Source organism: Salvelinus sp. IW2-2015, linkage group LG20, assembly GCF_002910315.2.
Source record: "Salvelinus sp. IW2-2015 linkage group LG20, ASM291031v2, whole genome shotgun sequence".
Taxonomy (NCBI): domain Eukaryota; kingdom Metazoa; phylum Chordata; class Actinopteri; order Salmoniformes; family Salmonidae; genus Salvelinus; species Salvelinus sp. IW2-2015.
Window position 1 is genome coordinate 55,193,233 of NC_036860.1, and position 18,068 is coordinate 55,211,300.

General features: G+C 40.0%; 2 protein-coding genes and 1 pseudogene across 2 annotated transcripts; 1 reads left to right on the forward strand and 2 right to left on the reverse strand.

Moving 5' to 3' along the window:
- The first annotated feature begins 608 nt into the window (after positions 1–608).
- On the forward strand, positions 609–1,682 carry LOC111980974 (testis-specific serine/threonine-protein kinase 1-like; annotated as a pseudogene).
- LOC111980969 (splicing factor ESS-2 homolog) lies at positions 1,680–12,271 on the reverse strand. Its single transcript, XM_024012063.2, has 10 exons — positions 11,909–12,271; positions 11,466–11,634; positions 11,261–11,350; positions 8,973–9,142; positions 8,694–8,811; positions 3,520–3,653; positions 3,261–3,363; positions 2,968–3,077; positions 2,767–2,882; positions 1,680–2,602 (listed from the first exon to the last, which is right to left on the reverse strand). The coding sequence occupies exons 1-10, from the start codon at positions 12,041–12,043 to the stop codon at positions 2,323–2,325; spliced, it is 1,425 nt and encodes a 474-aa protein (XP_023867831.1). The 5' UTR covers positions 12,044–12,271; the 3' UTR covers positions 1,680–2,322.
- Positions 12,272–12,385: 114 nt separating this feature from the next.
- On the reverse strand, positions 12,386–13,332 carry LOC139029465 (homeobox protein goosecoid-2). Its single transcript, XM_070449510.1, has 3 exons — positions 13,098–13,332; positions 12,573–12,811; positions 12,386–12,470 (listed from the first exon to the last, which is right to left on the reverse strand). Exons 1-3 carry the CDS (start codon positions 13,330–13,332, stop codon positions 12,393–12,395), a joined length of 552 nt encoding a protein of 183 aa, XP_070305611.1. The 3' UTR covers positions 12,386–12,392.
- Between the last annotated feature and the right edge of the window lie 4,736 nt (positions 13,333–18,068).

Consider the following 18,068-nt stretch of genomic DNA (forward strand, 5'->3'; position numbering starts at 1 on the left):
GATTGCGAGTTGGGGCGGAGTTAAGGTTATTGTATACATGTGTTATAGTAGCTAACAGAATTGTGTCCGGAKTGAAAAAGCATTCATTTTTGATTAATTGGTTGGTTTTGATTGATTGCAAATTAGGCTATACTTGAATTTCAACAGAACTTCATGGACAACAGCTTTTTTTAAAGAATGTTCTAAAAATCTTAAGCATGGGTATTGAAACGTTTCATGAAATGTAATGCAAGTAATTTTTTATCAATTCACACATTAATTATAATCGTTTTCWTCTTAATGTATACATGTAGGCATCATGTACAATTCACTCATGTTATAACATCCTTTTAGATAACATGCTATGACTGGGAAATGAGCCATGTGCCTAATGGCATACGTCAATGACTGCTATTGAGGAATTAAACATTCCATTATTACGCAAATTAACATGTAATAGAAATAAACTTCACGTCATTTCCCAAGTTAGTGATAAATTATAGAATGTTAGTCACACATAGGGTATTTGTTACTATCTTTGATATCCAACTATGAACTGAGTTCAACATGGTGTCAATAATAGTGAATTATAACATTCACCAAAATAGTTCGGGTCGTCCTATTTAGCCATGGATGACTCACTGGTGCTTAAGAAACGGGGCTATACATTGGGCATCAGTTTAGGCGAGGGGTCATACGCCAAAGTAAAATCCGCTTATTCCGAGCGTCTGAAGACCAATGTGGCAATCAAAATTATTAACAGAAAAAGGGCGCCGCCGGATTTTTTGGAGAAGTTCTTGCCCCGGGAACTGGACATTCTTGCATCCCTAAACCACCGCAACATCGTCAAGACATTCGAAATCTTCGAGACTTCAGAAGGCAAGGTGTACATGATTATGGAGCTTGGTGTGCAAAGGGACCTACTGGAGTTCATCAAATTCAGGGGTGCCTTGCCCGAAGAWTTCACCAGAACACTGTTCAAACAGCTGTCACTTGCAATAAAATTCGCACACGCCCTAGATGTTGTTCATAGAGACTTGAAATGTGAAAACCTGCTATTGGACCAAAACTTTAACCTCAAAGTGTCAGACTTTGGTTTCGCCAGGTGGATCAAATATGATGAGGATGGACAAATGATTCTCAGCAAAACGTTCTGTGGCTCTGCAGCCTATGCATCACCAGAGGTATTACAGGGGGTCCCATACAACCCCAAAGTGTATGACGTTTGGAGTATGGGGGGGTCATTCAATTCATTATGCTCTGTAGCAATGCCCTATGATGACTCCAATATCAAGAAGATGCTGAAGATTCAGAAGGAGCATCACATTGATTTCCCACGCAGCAAAGCTGTCCTGACAGAGTACAAAGACTTGATATATCACATGCATAACCCCGATGTGGCCCAGAGGGTAGAGATTGACAATATCCTTGAGCATGTATGGGTGCAGTCCAAATCACATGGTAGTATGAGACGGGAAGATGGGCCTTCCACATCGGAAGCAGCTTGCTCCAAAAAGGAAAGGAAGGGTGAAAGTAGTAAGAATCCTCATGGCAATGAGAACAAGAAAGGGGTGAAAGCAGAGGCTGAGGCCAAATCAGATCCAAAACCTTCAGTGTAGAGCAAAGAGGCAGCTGGAACATCTAAGCACACCAAGAAAAAATAATTCCCTGATGCAATGAACAACATCCCTGCTGATTCCTGATGTTGAAGTCCTGGATTTATTCCACCTGATTAGTTCATAATAAATGGAACATACATATTTGTCAAGATGAACCATATAGCCTTCGTTACATTTTTAGAAATCGAGTCTGCTATGACAAAGGTGAGTGTCAACATTTGGGATTTACAACAAGGCAATTTTTAGGTTGAGGACTGAAAGTTTAGATTGCAAAAAAAGGCATACAATAGAGGCTTACATTTGAACATATTAACAAAACAAAAAAATCAAAAAAGCCTCGTAACATTCACCAAGATTAAAATAACATCAGCCTAGGCTATGTACAATTATAGAATCTCTTTGGAACCCACATATTGTAAGTTATCCAGTCTTGGAAGGTTTCTAACACAGTACATACTATGCATTTCTGTCCAACACCCTAAAAACAGTAATGACCTGAGTTTTCCAACTATCCTTGAATTCAGAGTTGGTATTTTGACTCTGCCCTTCATTGTGCACAGACTGTTCCAGCCATAAAAGGCAAGTCCATAAAATCCAGGGGGAGGGCATGAGGTGGGGTAGAGAGAAACATGGCCGGTAATTTGCTTGATGACAACTTGCTTTAAACATGTAAGAGTTCACTTCCTCAAGATAACCGTTCTTTCTCAGTTTTGCTTTACTCCAGTCAGAAGAAGTCAGATGCTTTCCTCCTCTTGGGAAGCTGCAGTAAGTCGTCTGTGATGGATGCTGGGTCCTGGGAGGCGGGGGTCCTAGCTTTGCTTGGTGTCGGAGTGCCTGAGGGAGTGGCTGGACCACCCAGGGGGGTCTTGGAGCCTRCTCCTCTGTGTGTGGGTGATGGTGTGTAGCTTGCCCTTAGAGCTTTGTCTGTGTATTTGCTGGAGGTGCGGTTTACAAGCCTCTGAAGGGCAGGGGTCAATGCTGGGCTCAGGCCTTTTGGGGTGAGACTGAAAGACAGAAATTAGGTTCAAAATAATAAAAAGCATTTTTAAAGGACTAAGAATTTTGTATAACAAGAGGTCATAGAATTGAGCTATGAAAAAACATGCGGTTTTGCAAAAAGAAAGATCTAGGGCATATTTAGTTAAATAAATCGTCAATCAGTTTTTACCTTGCCAGGTTTTCTGTGACCTTTCGCAATGCTTCTTGCTTCTTTGCCCGGTTTTTGGCGGCAGCCTCATTGGCCATTTTCAAACCCAACCTCTCTCTTCTTCCTGGTTCTGGAATCTGTGTGTCAGATTATCTCAGGTTAAGAAACTACTCTGAAAAAAACATGTTTTTTTKGGGGCGGCTGCCAGCCATTGGCTTGTACCTTAAAAGATGGGCCGATGTTCCTCTCTTGAAACGGTGAGTCAGACCCATCCAGGCGAAAGGGGGTGCTCTCTATCTCACCCCAGGTCATCAGGGGGGACTCAGCCATACCTGGTAGGACAATATCAGGTTAGGGGAGTTTAGTTTTTATGCAGTTGGGAAAGTTTTATGGAAGCCTCTCTAACAGCACCAAATGTTGGAAAAACATCTATTCTTACCCAATAACTAAGTATTTCTGATAGTTATTTAGTTGAGAATATTGAAAGTGATCTATACTTGAATATAACTACTTACCTGGGGAAGGGCAGGGAGTTCCTTCAAACCCATATCCATTCACGTTAGGGGAATCCTGGGCATTAAGTTCTTTGCCATCTGGGCCTACTTTACCCTGTTTGAACTGGAGATAAACACTCTGTCAGATAAATCATTCAGGATCAATCCATTTAATTTGATCTTTAGATACCTTGACCTTCCTCTACTTTAAAATCCCTTGACTAAAAATAGGATACAACCATTTACTTAAAACCAATAATTTGTCAGGAAAGCACTTTACCTGTGCATTGAGGGCTGCAGCCTGTTGAAGCTGGCATTTGTTAAGGGCTTTGCTGAAGGGGTCTCCCACAAAGCGAGTGTTCTTGTGAATCACCTCCCTGGGTTTCTTGAAGAGTGTGTCATCATCCTGGACACCTTATTAAATAAGATCATGAAGGTGTTCAACTCAACTTATACAACATCAAACAATTCATMATGTACAGTGCCTTCAGAAAGTATTCACAGCCCTTGACTTTTTCCACATTTTGTTGTGCAGCCTGAATTTAAAAATAATTAAATTGAGATTTGCCATCACTGGCCTACACACAATACCCCATAATGTCAACGTGGAATTATGCTTTTAGACATTTCTACAAATTAATTTAAAATGAAAAGTTTAAATGTCTTGAGTCAACAAGTATTCAACCCCTTTGTTATGGCAAGCTTAAATMAGTTCASGAGTAAAAATTTGCAATAATAGTGTTTAACATTATTTTTGAATGACTACCTCATCTCTGTACCCCACACAATTACAATTATATGTAAGGTCCCTCAGTCGAGCAGTGAATTTCAAACACAGATTCAACCACGAAGACCAGGGACGTTTTCCAATGCCTCGCAAAGAAGGGCACCTATTGGTAGATGGGTAAAATGTAAATAAACAGACAATGAATATCCCTTTGAGCAAGGTGAAGTTATTAATTACACTTTGGAGGGTGTATCAATACACCCAGTCACTACAAGGATACAGGCGTCCTTCCTAATGTAGTTGCCAGAGCCTTTAAAACAGTTAAGAGTTTAGTGGCTGTGATAGGAGAAAACTGAGGATGAATCAACAACATAGTAGTTACTCCACAATACTAACTTAATTGACAAAGTTAAAAGAAGGAAGCCTGTAAAGAATAAAACACATTCCAAAACATGCATCCTGTTTGCCTTAAGGCACTGAATTAAACTGCAAAAAATGTGGCAAAGAGATTAACTTTATGTCCTAAATACAAAGCTTTCTGTTTAGGGAAGATCCAACTCAACATCACCGAGTACCCCTCTTCATATTTTCAAGTATGGTGGTGGCTGCATCATGTTCTGGATTTGTTTATCATCAGCAAGGACTAGGGAGTTTTTTTTGTTGATACAAAGGAATAGAGCTAAGCACAGGCAAAATCCTAGAGGATAACCTGGTTCTGTCTGCTTTCCGAAAGACACCGGGAGACAAAAATTCACCTTCCAGCAGGACAATAATCTAAAACAGAAGGCACAATATACACGAGTTGCTTACCAAGATGACACTAAATGTTCCTGAGTGGCCTACAGTAGTAGTTAGAGTTTTGACTTAAATTAGCTTGAAAATCTGTGGCAAGACTTGAAATGTCTAGCAATGATCAACAACCAACTTCAAAGCTTGAAGAATTTTAAAAAGACTGTGCAAATATCGTATAATCCTGGGGCCTCATTTATCAATCATGTGTAGGTATAAATCTGTGCGCAAACCGTGCAATCATTTCCACACAAAGTGTGAGATTTATCAATATGAAMGTTTTTTTTGAGTATGCATACATTTACGCACTGCCATGACCAGGCGTACGCACAGTGTCATGTGGTGGAACAAGGGAACTGATTTTCAAGTGTACAATTGGGAAAACACACGTTGAAAATGTGTGAAAGTAATAATTTAAAATGTTTTGATTTAATTGTATTACCATTGTGAACTCATGCATTTGTTATGATAATCCATATAAAGTCWTGAAATTGTATTTGTCACATGCTCCAAATACTAATTCAAGTACAGTAATTTGTTAAATTAAAGGTATGTGTGAAAGTGAAACCATTGTTGAAATACTATAAAAGACTGAGATAATAGGAAACTGAATGAGAGATGGCTGATCTTGCACTGTTGGAAGATTTGGCACACACTGCATTTCAAAGAGCGCGTTTTTAGAGACAAGTGGGACGTTTTTTTTCTTCAGAAAGTACTGATTTTGCTCATCAGATATCGTTTCCCAAAACCAATCTTATAGGATCTTTGCGAGGATTTAAGACCTACTTTAGAAAAGCAAACACATGCCATTGCGCTGCACATTAAAGTGTTATCCACCCTCTGGTTTTTGACAATGGGCACTTTTCAGTGGGAGCTTGCCATCCCTCGATGGATGCAATAATCAGACAAATTGTAACATACAATTTCCATACACCATCRCAAAAGAGGTTGAAGTCAAGAGGGGTTTCTTTGCCATAAATGGGTTCCCAAATACCAACAGCGCAATAGACGGCACCCACATCGCCATAAAAGCACCATCCCAAAACGACTTCAACTAGGCTATGTGAACAGAAAAGGCTTTCACTCTTAATGTGCAGGTGATCTATACTTGAACATAACATTGCCACCACATTCACATGTCGTGGCAATGTGGCCAGGTGGAACGCACGACTCGTTCATTCTGGAAAACAGCAATGTTGGCCTATACACCTACAGGAGGGAGCGATAGAGGATGGATGGCTTATTGGTGAGTGTTGCCTATTCATTTGAAGTATATTTGCCATAGAGCCCCACAGTGTATGTGTCATAATACCCATAAAATCTAGTGGTCAAACACGGAAATGTTTCCAATCGTTTTACCAATATATTCGACTTTATTTACTCTCAGATTCGAAACTGCTAATTAGCATCAGAGTAAACACCATGCAAAACTACACATCTCTGCACGTCATCTCTTGCTGACACCTTTGCTAACAGGTATTGTGTCAATTTTTTTAAAGTGCACAAGACAGTTAAAACTTCTCCAGGATTGGTGGGTCCCCTGTGGGACGGTTGAGCTAATGTAGGCTAATGCAATTAGCATGAGGTTGTAAGTAACAAGAACGTTTCCCAGGACATAGACATATCTGATATTGGCATAAAGCTAAAATTCTTGTTACTCTAACTGCACTGTCCAATTTACAGTAGCTATTACAGTGAAAGAATACCATGCTATTGTTTGAATAGAATGCACAGTTTTGAACATGAAAAGTTAATAATAAACAAATTAGGCACATTTGGGTAGTCTTGATACATTTTGAACAGAAATGCAATGGTTCATTGGATCAGGCTTAAACGTTGCACACACACTGCTGCCATCTAATRGCCAAAATCTAAATTGCACCTGGGCTGGAATAATACATTAATGCCCTCTCTTGCATTTCAAAGATGGTAAAAAAAAAKATTAAAAAAAAAWAACATTTGTTTTTTTCCTTTGTATTATCTTTTACCAGATCTAGTGTGTTATATTCTCCTACATTCACATTTCYACAAACTTCAAAGTGTTTCCTTTCAAATGGTACCAAGAAAATGCATATCCTTGCTTCAGGGCCTGAGCTACAGGCAGTTAGATTTGGGTATGTCATTTTAGGTGAAAATTGGAAAAAATGGGTCTGATCCTCTTAACAGAATTATCCATTTAAAGAAATGTAGCCAATTGAATCATTACTACTTTTAACTAACATTAGATAGTTAATCAAGAGATTATTCCCTTTGCCTTGATTCGGCAGTCTCGCCCAGCTCGTCATGGCATTTGTAGTTCTTTATGATAGCCACAGTAGCAGCTAATTATCATTTCATTTTTGGGATGTAAATACAGGCGAATATATTGAAAAGTCACCTTGTCTTAGAGAGATTTACACGGTTATCAAAACGTCACGCCGGGGTTAGCCTAAACAAAACACAGCCCTTATTTTAAGTGTTTCTTAAAATCCCCTATGGGAAAAATGAATGGTGAAAAAACAATTGGAACCATTTCCCTGTTTGACYGCTAGGTTTTATAGGTATTATGACTCCTACTRTGGTACTTTATTGCTAAAACAACTTGAATTGTCCTGATAGTTCTCTTTGAAGCTATGTTTTTATTTATACTGGTCAAGCAACAACTGAGTGAGACAAAACCTTTTGGTTGTACTCAGACACTAGCACCTCTAATCCAGTAGAATTTACTTCTAGCTTTTTTTGCTTGCACTGTTGTGTTTCATGGTACGGCATTGTATATTTTGTACATTTTGTACTATTTAATGAAGCTGCCAGTTGAGGACTTGTGAGGCGTCTGTTTCTCAACCTAGACACTAATGTACTTGTCCTCTTGCTCAGTTTTGCACCGGGGCCTCCCACTCCTCTTTCTATTCTGGTCAGAGCCAGTTTGCGCTGTTCTGTGAAGGGAGTAGTACACAGCGTTGTATGAGATTTTCAGTTTCTTGGCAATTTCTCGCATGGAATAGCCTTAATTTCTCAGAACAAGAATAGACTGACGAGTTTCAGAAGAAAATACTTGGTTTCTGGCCATTTTGAGCCTGTAATYGAACCCACAAATGTTGATGTTCCAGATACTCAACTAGTCAACAAAAAAAAAGCCAGTTTTATTGCTTCCTTAAATCAGCACAACMGTTTTCAGCTGTGCTAACATAATTGCAAAAGGGTTTTCTAAATGATCAATWTTAAAATTATAAACTTGGATTAGCTAACACAACGTGCCATTGGAAGACAGGAGTGATGGTTGCTGATAATGGGCCTCTGTACACCTATTTAGATATTCCATWAAAAATCTGACGTTTCCAGCTACAATAGTAATTTACAACATTAACAATGTCTACACTGTATTTCTGATCAATTTGATGTTATTTTAAATGGACAATTTTTTTTTTGCTTTTCTTTCAAAAACCAGGACATCTCTAAGTGACCCTAAACTTTTGAACGGTAGTGTATGTAAATKAGATATTTCTGTATTTCATTTTAAATAMATTTTTCTTGGGCGGACGGTCGGGGGGCCGGAACATAATTACAAATAATTTGTCGACGGTAAATTGACCACAAGAAGCCGAAACAGATATCAATTTCAAACCTTGCTTACATTTGTATACRGTCTTTTTTATGTGAGGGAATACTTGGGAACAGATTTCATGAATTAAAATCACTGATTATGATTATGTTGTTCTGAATCTATTACGTCCAACAAAAAAACACAATCGTTTTTTTTTGCTCAGAAAACTTGGGGGACCAAATAAAACCACCCACAGGGCCAAATTTGGCCCATGGGCCGCCAGTTGAGGAACCCTGGTCTATAGTATAGTGTTTGTATGTGTGGCTTTATGCACCCTATTCAAACCACATTATAATCAAGCAAGATAACAGGCACGTTTATCATGCAGGAAAATAATTGTTTGGCTCATCCTCACCCTCTGGATAGTACATAAGGGCATTCTTTGCTTTGTACTCCCAGGTCTCCAGTCCTGCCTTTACACACTCAAGGGCCTGCTTCTCAGATGACGGAAGTGCAAGGTTTTCTTCATGCCGCTAAAAATCAGAAACATGCTGTTATAACATATCTGTTAATTGAAGGAGAAAATATWATTGTTTTCAACTCATGAAATAACACTCTAGGAGCATTACATACTACAGCATTTGAGTAGTGTGCAATTCACATGTRATCAAATGAGAGATTATGGCAAGTGTACCTGTTTAAATTCAGCCTCTGCCTCATACAGCCACGCATGCCTCAACTTTTCCTTGTCTTCTGCTAGAACCATGATCTGCTCAAAGGATGCATTATCCTCGCTTGTGTTCTTAGCCAAGAAGCGATCAAGACAGGGCAGCTCTTTCTCTTCCTCGTCTCCTTCCTTGTTCACTACAAACACACAACAAACACATCTTACTGCTGTAATTGAGTTCTTTACATAGCACTATATAAGAAATCAACGACCAATTACCACTAGATCATAACAGCTGGAAGACCTATATTTTGAAATAGTCTTGAGAGCCATTGTAAAGTTCGGTGTCCTTAAGCTAAGCATGCATTATACGACAACAAAAATCTTAACATTGGGGGAGCAGTTACATTATGCGAACTCTCGGCATAATCCTGTAATCCTAAAGTCTGCAATTGGTGTTAAAAATCATTACACGAGTTTGCTTACTTACGGGCGCTTTCCAACAATGCAGAGAGAAAGAAAATAGAGAAATAATAGAAAAGTAAAACACGTAATAGTAACAATAAATACACAGCGAGTAATGATAACTTGGCTATATACAAGGGGTACCAGTACCAAGTCGATGTGCTGGGGTACGAGGTAAATGAGGTAGATATGTACATATAACTAGGAATAAGTGGCAGATAATTAAGTAGCAGCAGCATATGTGAGGAATCAAAAAAGTTAGTGCTAAAAGGGTTAATGCAGAAAGTTAAATAGTTAACCAAATAGCTACCCGAACTAACTATTTAGCAGTCTTATGGGATGGCTTGGGTGTACAAGCTGTCCAGGGTCCTGTTGGTTCCAGCCTTGGTGCATCGGTACCGCTTGCCGTGCGGTGACAATTTTTAGGGGCTTCCTCTGACACCGCCTGGTATAGAGGTCCTGGATGGAAGGTAGCTCAGTGATGTACTGGGCCGTACACACTACCCTCTGTAGCGCCTTGCAGTTGCCATACCAAGCGGTGATGCTGCCAGTCAAGATGCTCTCAATGGTGTAGCTGTACAACCTTTTGAGGATCCATGCCAAATCTTTTCAGCCTCCTGAGGGGGAAAAGGTGTTGTCGTGCTCTCTTCACGACTGCGTTGGTGTGTGTGGACCATGATAGATCCTTAGTGATGTGGACACAGAGGAACTTTAAGTTTTCGACCCGCTCCACTACAGCCCCGTCGATGTGGATGGGGGCGTGCTCTGTCCTCTTTCTCCTATAGTCCATGGTCAGCTCCTTGGTCTTGCTGACATTGGAGGGAGAGGTTGCTGTCTTGGCACCACAATACCAGGTCTCTGACTTCCTATAGGCGGTCTCATCGTCGTCGGTGATTAGGCCTACCACCGTTGTGTCGTCAGCAAACTTAATGATGATGTTGGAGTCGTACGTTCACGCAGTTGTGGGTGAACAGGGACTACAGGAGGGGTCTAAGCATGCACCCCTAAGTTGCCCCCGTGTTGAGGGTCAGCGTGGCGGATGTGTTCTTGCCTACCCTCACCACCTGGTGGCGGCCCGTCAGGAAGTCCAGGATCCAGTTACAGAAGGAGGTTTTTTGGTCCCAGGGTCCTTAGCTTAGTGATGAGCTTGAATGGCATTATGGTGTTGAACCCTGAGCTGTAGTCAAATAACAGAATTCTCACGTAGGTGTACCTCTTTTCCAGGTGGGAAAGGGCAGTGTGGCGTGCAATAGAGATTGCGTCACCTGTGGATCTGTTGGGGTGGTATGGGAATTGGAGTGGGTCCAGAGTGTCTGGGATGATGGTGTTGATGTGAGCCATGACCAGCCTTTTAAAGAATTTCATGCTCCGGGGCGATAATTTAGATGGGTTACTTCGGCATTCTTGGGCACAAAGTCTATGGTGGTCTGCTTGAAACATGTAGGTATTACAGACTGGGTCTGGGAGAGGTTGAAAACATCAGTATAGAGACTTGACAGCTGGTCAGCGCACCCCTTCACTACACAAGATACGACCAAAAATGTCTGGTATGTCAGAATTATTAAGATTTTTTTAATWWAAAAATGTATTTAAAAAAWWAAAATAAAACAGGACCTAATATGCTTATCAGGAAAGCGCAAGAACCCAAATCGCACATCTTTCACTCGCTCACATTATGCAACCTACAACGTCTTGGTCGGAGCCTACGACTTTTAGGATTTACCTGTGATCCCAGAAATTAGTTGTGGATCGCAAATCATTGCAAAATCCCAATTGAAAATTGTGAAATGTATGGCAAACTTTAGACAGAGTAGTGCCATTCTCAGTCACCCTGGTGAACAGGAACTTACCCACGTCTGTTCCGTTCTTGTTTTTGCCCAGTACAGAAGAGGGAGATCCAGGACGACCCTCTGGTGTCTCAAAGGAAGCTGGAGTAACATCTAAACAAACCAGTGGGTGGCATATTATTATGGCACCACTGCTGCATTCATAGACAACCAGTACATTATGTGGAAAAGAGTTTCCTTGACACAGTTTACTTATCACCTTACTCACATGGGGCAGTGGAGCGTGGTGTGGACTTGGCTAAAGATGACCCATACTTAATGGATATTTCCCGCATCTTCCCAAGATCCCCATTTTCCTCAGCTTCGAGGTAGTCCTTCTGTGCATGTAACTTGGTCACATCTGGGAAAAAGTCCCTCTGGATGATCTTCTCTAAACTCTGTTGAAAGTCATACAAAACAGACAAGTTAGGAAGACATTGGCAACTATCAACACGGCCTAGCCCCAACACACACAGCACATACTAAACAACGCGGTTGTATGTATAACATCACCACTATGTTTGTTAAATCACATTTATCTGTATTGACCTTAACACTTAGATTTGCAGCAACACTGTAAACCTATTGTATCATTAGACAGCTGCAGGTAGGCTAAAATGATCACTGGCTAACTAGCTAGCTTAGCTGTCTGTTCCACAACGTTAACGTTACCTCTATGTAGTTTTCTTCATCGAGAACCTTTCGGTTTGTTTTCTTTGTTTCCTCGGGTGGCTGTCGAAGAACAACTGTTGTGACAGGATTAATTGGGAGGGTTCCAAACATCAGCGCCTTTCCAAATCCTTCCATTGTCGGTCGCTAGAAGAAGTTAGCGAAATGGTCTCTGGTGGCCTTGACTTCTCTGTTAGCTAGCTAGCAAGCCAAACAAAACCTTGCTGAATGTAAATAATCCCGTTATAAACTAAAAAGAGCCTCTGAAAATAGAAGCGTATGAATACCTTAATTTAATTCACGTAGTTATATCAATAGTTMTTAGATGACGTTTTGCTAATCAAGGAACGTCATTGGAAGAATGTACACGGGTGACGTCACCAGAAATGTCTGGCAGTGACGTTTTTAGAATGAWTCTAGCCTCATTATTGCATTGGATGCAAATTATCCAAAAATGTCTTCAGATGGGCATATCCGGCATAATCTTCTAGTTTTCCAGGTTTCGCACACTAAATGCTGTCCTTTTTTGTCGCCTCCACTTCGCTCTTCGGTTTTTAAACCACACCTATCGAAATAAAATAAAATTAAGCTACATTGACTACACGTTATAAACGTAATAAAACAAACTGATTTAAAAGCGGACAAAAAGAAACACGTAGCTGCCTACCTCTACTCGCTCTTCGTGTAAATGAGTACTCAGTGCTAGTTTTTCCCGCGTCTTCACATCTGGATACTGGTTCTGAAGAAACAGCTCTTCCAGAGCGTCCAGCTGGTCCTCGGTGAATATGGTGCGGTGTCGCCGGGTGCGCCTCTGGACCTGACTGAAGGACTGCTCCTCTCTGTGGGTATTTCCTCCTGACCTGCATGGCTCCGGACACATTCTTCTGGACCATGCATATTGGCATGCTGAATTAAAATAACTTTACATGTAAGTGTTTTTATTTTTGAATTATATTTTTTCYCACAACAAACATACACATACGAACAACAACTTACAACTTTACATTTAAGTGTTTTAGGCACATTGATTTAAGAACATTGATTTCAGGTCAAAGCATGAACATATAGGCCTTCMTGGCTAATGGGRAAAACAACTGAACTGCTTTAAACATCATCATTAAACAAACATATATTGCGAGAGAAAAATKAAGCGTGATCATAGTGTCAAAATTGTCATAGGTTTAAATCTTACTKTCAGGAGGATAGTCAGCCTGGAACACCTCTCCACAGTGGGAGCAGTAGCAGCAGCATAAACAGGTGTGCTGTGGATGTTCTATGTGGCTCCCAGCAGTAATACTCTCTGATCTTGCTCCATCCTCACTTGGTACAGGGTTGTGGGTGGCACCAGACTGCCTACTCTCCACACTGTTACTTGGAAATCTGTTCAGTATACTGTCAATGGTGAATGGAAACTTCTGTCTCTCCATCCTACTTGACCCCTCCATGACAAGCTTTCTGCCCAAAGAATTCACTTGAAATTCAAACTAGTGTTTAAAGTACCAGCCAAGGCATCCAGTTAATGCTTCTGGGTAAAGCATATGCCATACAGTAATCCTCTCCCTTCTCCACTGTGCTCAATGACAGACACACTCGTTCTCATTTTATAAGAGAAATTTAACAAAGAAAAAGAGAAAGCAAAAAACATAATCCGCCTATAGACCAGACACATATAAAATGGTTGAAACTTAATTCCCAACTAATCTGGGCAGTTTGGTGAGGGTGTTAGGGGGGATGGGAGATTCAGCTAATCTGGCCCYATTGCTTTGCTTTCKGAAAAATAAATCAGATTTCACTGTATTAAATTAGGGGTACAGAGCTATGATCCTTATTGTTGTGGTTTTATAGAAAGAGATTGCTTGGTATTAGAAACCTGGACTTATAGATTAACCTTTTGGTGTGACCAAGGACCTATTTGGGATTTGCCCCTGAATTCCTTTCTTCACAACACTTGCAGTCCTCGTTTGTTTGAGTTCACCAACAAAATTCACACAGTTCTATTTATTTTCTAAACATTTAGAGGGATTCACCATTTAAATAAAAAACACAACAGCAGAGTTTATATCCCTAGATTTCAATCATTCTGAATCATACAGTTCCAATACAAAGGTCTACGACTTATTGATCCTTTATATAGAGACAATTGAATTTGGTCATTTTTGTTGTCACAGCACCCATCTCACCACACAAAACACAAGACAGGCTGGGAATAGCACAGGGTCAGCTGCAGAGCAGCCAGCATTCTGCATTTTTCAGCATAACAGCCATTCACAAAGGGAGCATATTCAGAGATGAAACATCAGTCAAAATGTACAGGTATGGATAGCCAAGGCTTCTGACAATCTCTCTGTTAGTATTCACAGCATGAGTACTGGGCCTTATCTATGAAGTGCAGTCATTCAGTCTGACTTCTCTGACAATGTGCACTGCTGAGGTGAATCTATTACAGGTTGTATTTATTCTCCAACAAATCCTTTGATTTTATATAAGGCAACACACCTTTTTATCAAGGAATTAATGGATTTTCAGAATCTGTCCTAAGCTCCTCAGATAAGGGGCGTTTGAAAACAGATAACAATAAACACCACCACATCCCTTTCACTGGGGGTTTAATGGCCAGCAGATTGTTGATGTATAGTTTTTTGAGCTGTTGAGATAGCTATCTTTGGTCTTTGTGATTTTTCAAAGGAAGACGTTGTATCACATCCACATTGGTTCAAGGGTGTTAAGTTCATTACCAGGGATTAGTATGATAAAAGCCCATTATATTGTTGTTGTCAAAGGCATTATTGGTGTGTAAAAACATAGAATCCGGAAAACATACCAAAAAATKWGAGATTTTTTTTGCAGTTTTACAGCAAAGTCCCTGCAATTCTACCCATTTTGTAATTMCCTATGCCATGTTAATACAATATCTGAGAGAGAATGACTAAACTAATCAATAGGTTTCCCCTGGAGGTCAGGGCCCCTGGGGATGTTCCCTGCGTGCCCAGTCGGTATTCAGCCATAACTACTACAAGTTTGGAAAGGCTAGACTAACTACAAATCAAAATATTGTTAGCTGACATGACTAATTGAGTGACTGACATAACAAGAGAAAAACTGCTGATGCACAACCAAATTTTGAAATTTCAGCTGGTGTATTCTACTCATCTTACTCTCAATAGTAATTTGAGACTCCGTCTGAGTAAAAATATATTTTCACTACCGTTCAAAAGTTTGGGGTCACTTAGAAATGTCCTTGTTTATGTAACAAAAGCAATTTTTTTGTCCATTAAAATAACATAAAATTGATCAGAAATACAGTGTAGACATTGTTAATGTTGTAAATGACTATTGTAGTTGGAAACGGCTGATTTTTTAATGGAATATCTACATAGGTGTACAGAGGCCCATTATCAGCAACCATCACTCCTGTGTTCCAACGGTACATTGTGTTAGCTAATCCAAGTTTATAATTTTAAAAGTAGAATTGATCGTTATAAAACCCTTTTGCAATTATGTTAGCACAGCTGAAAACTGTTGTGCTGATTAAAGAAGCAATACAACTGGCCTTCTTTAGACTAGKTGAGTATCTGGAGCATTAGCATTTGTGGGTTCGATTACAGGCTCAAAATGGCCAGAAACTAAGTACTTTCTAATGAAACTCGTCAGTCTATTCTTGTTCTGAGAAATGAAGGCTTTTCCATGTGAGAAATTGCCAAGGAACTGAAGATCTCGTACAACGCTGTGTACTACTCCCTTCACAAAACAGCACAAACTGCCTCTAACCAGAATAGAAAGAGGACAACTGAGCAAGAGGACAAGTACATTAGTGTGTCTAGATTGAAACAGACGCCTCACAAGTCCACAACTGGCAGCTTCATTAAATAGTACCCACAAAAAACCAGTCTCAACGTCAACATTGAAGAGGCGCTCCGGAATGCTGGCCTTTGTTGTTAACTGACTTGCCTAGTTAAAACCTCTTAAGGATCTGACTAAAAAAAAAAATCTAAAATGACATACCCAAATCTAACTGCCTGTAGCTCAGGACCTGAAGCAAGGATATGCATAGTCTTGATACCATTTGAAAGAAAACACTTTGAAGTTTGTGGAAATGTGAAATTAATGTAGGAGAATAACACATTAGATCTGGTAAAAKATAATACAAAGAMAAAAACATGTTTTGTTTGTTCCATCATCTATGAAATGCAAGAGAAAGGCCATTATCTGACTTCGGACTCTATCACAATTTAGATTTTGGCCACTAGATGGCAACAGTGTACGTGCAACGTTTTAAACTGATCCAATGAACCATTGTATTTMTGTTCAAAATGTTGTATCAAGTCTGCCTAAATGTGCCTAATTGGTCAATTTATACATTTTCAAGTACATAACTGTGCACTCTCCTCAAACAATAGCATGGTATGTTTTCACTGTAATAGCTACTCTAAATTGGACAGTGCAGTTAGATTAACAAGAATTTAAGCTTTCTGCCCATATAAGATATGTCTATGTCCTGGGAAATGTTCTTGTTACTTACAACGTCATGCTAATCACATTAGCGCACGTTAGCTCAACCGTCCCGTTGGTGGAACACCGATCCTGTAGATCCTTAATTAAATAAAGGATAAATAAAAAATAAATGAAATAAATAAATAAAAATGGTTGAATCCTGCAAAGAAACCACTACTAAAGGACACCAATAATAAGAATAGACTTGCTTGGACCAAGAAACACGAGCATTGGTCTGATGAGTCCAAATTTGAGATTTTCTGTTCCAACCGCCGTTTCTTTGTGAGACGCATAGTAGGTGAAGCATGGAGGAGGAGGTGTGATGGTGTGGGGGTGCTTTGCTGGTGACACTGCGATTTATTTAGAATTCAAGGCACACTTAACCAGCATGGCTACCACAGCATTCTGCAGCGATAATCCATCCCATCTGGATGCGCTTAGTGGAACTATCATTTGTTTTTCAAAAGGACAATGACCCAAAAACACAGCTCCAGGCTGAGTAAGGGTTATTTGACCAAGGAGACTGATGGAGTGCTGCGTCAGATGACATGGCCTCCACAATCACCTGACCTCAACCCAATTGAGATGGTTTGKGATGAGTTGGACCGCAGAGTGAAAGAAAAGCAGCCAACAAGTGCTCAGCATATGCGGGAAGTCCTTCAAGACAGTTGGAAAAGCATTCCTCATGAAGCTAGTTGAGAGAATGYCAAGAGTGTGCAAAGCTGTCATCAAGTCAAATGGTAGCTACTTTGAAGAATCTCAAATATAAAATATATTTTGATTTGTTTAACACTTTTTTGGTTACTACATGATTCCATATTTGTTATTTCATAGTTTTAATGTCTTAACTATTATTCTACAATGTAGAAAATAGTACAAATAAAGAAAAATCCTTGAATGAGTAGGTGTGTCCAAACAATTGACTGCTACTGTGTGTGTATATATATATATACTGTATATATATATATATCTTCGGAAAGTATTCAGATCCCTTGATTTTTTCCACATTTTGTTACGTTACAGCCTTATTCTAAAATGGATTCAATTCGKTTTTTTCCTCATCAATCTACACACAATACCCCATAATGAGAAAGTGAAAACAGTTTTTTAGAAATGTTTGTAAATTTATTAGAAATAAAAAACAGATTATTTACATGTGTATTCAGACCCTTTGCTATGAGACTCGAAATTGAGTTCAAGTGCATCCTGTTTCCATTGAGCCACCTTGAGATGTTTCTACAACTTGATTGGCGTCCACCTGTGGTAAAAGCAATTGATTAGACATGATTTGGAAAGGCACACGCCTGTCTATAGAAGGTCCTACAGTTGACAGTGCATGTCAGAGCAAAAACCAAGCCATGAAGTCGAAGGAATTGTCCGTAGAGCTCTGAGACAGGATTGTGTCAAGCCAGAGATCTGGGGAAGGTACCAAATAATTTCTGCAGCATTTAAGTTCCCCAAGAACACAGTTGGCTCCACTCTTAAATGGAAAAAGTTTGGAACCACCAAGACTCTTCCTAGAGCTGGCCGCCCGGCCAAACAGAGCAATCGGGGGAGAAGGACCTTGGTCAGGGAGGTGACCAAGAACCCGATGGTCACTCTGACAGAGCACCAGAGTTCCTCTGTGGAGATGGGAGAACCTTCCAGAAGGACAACCATCTCTGCAGCACTC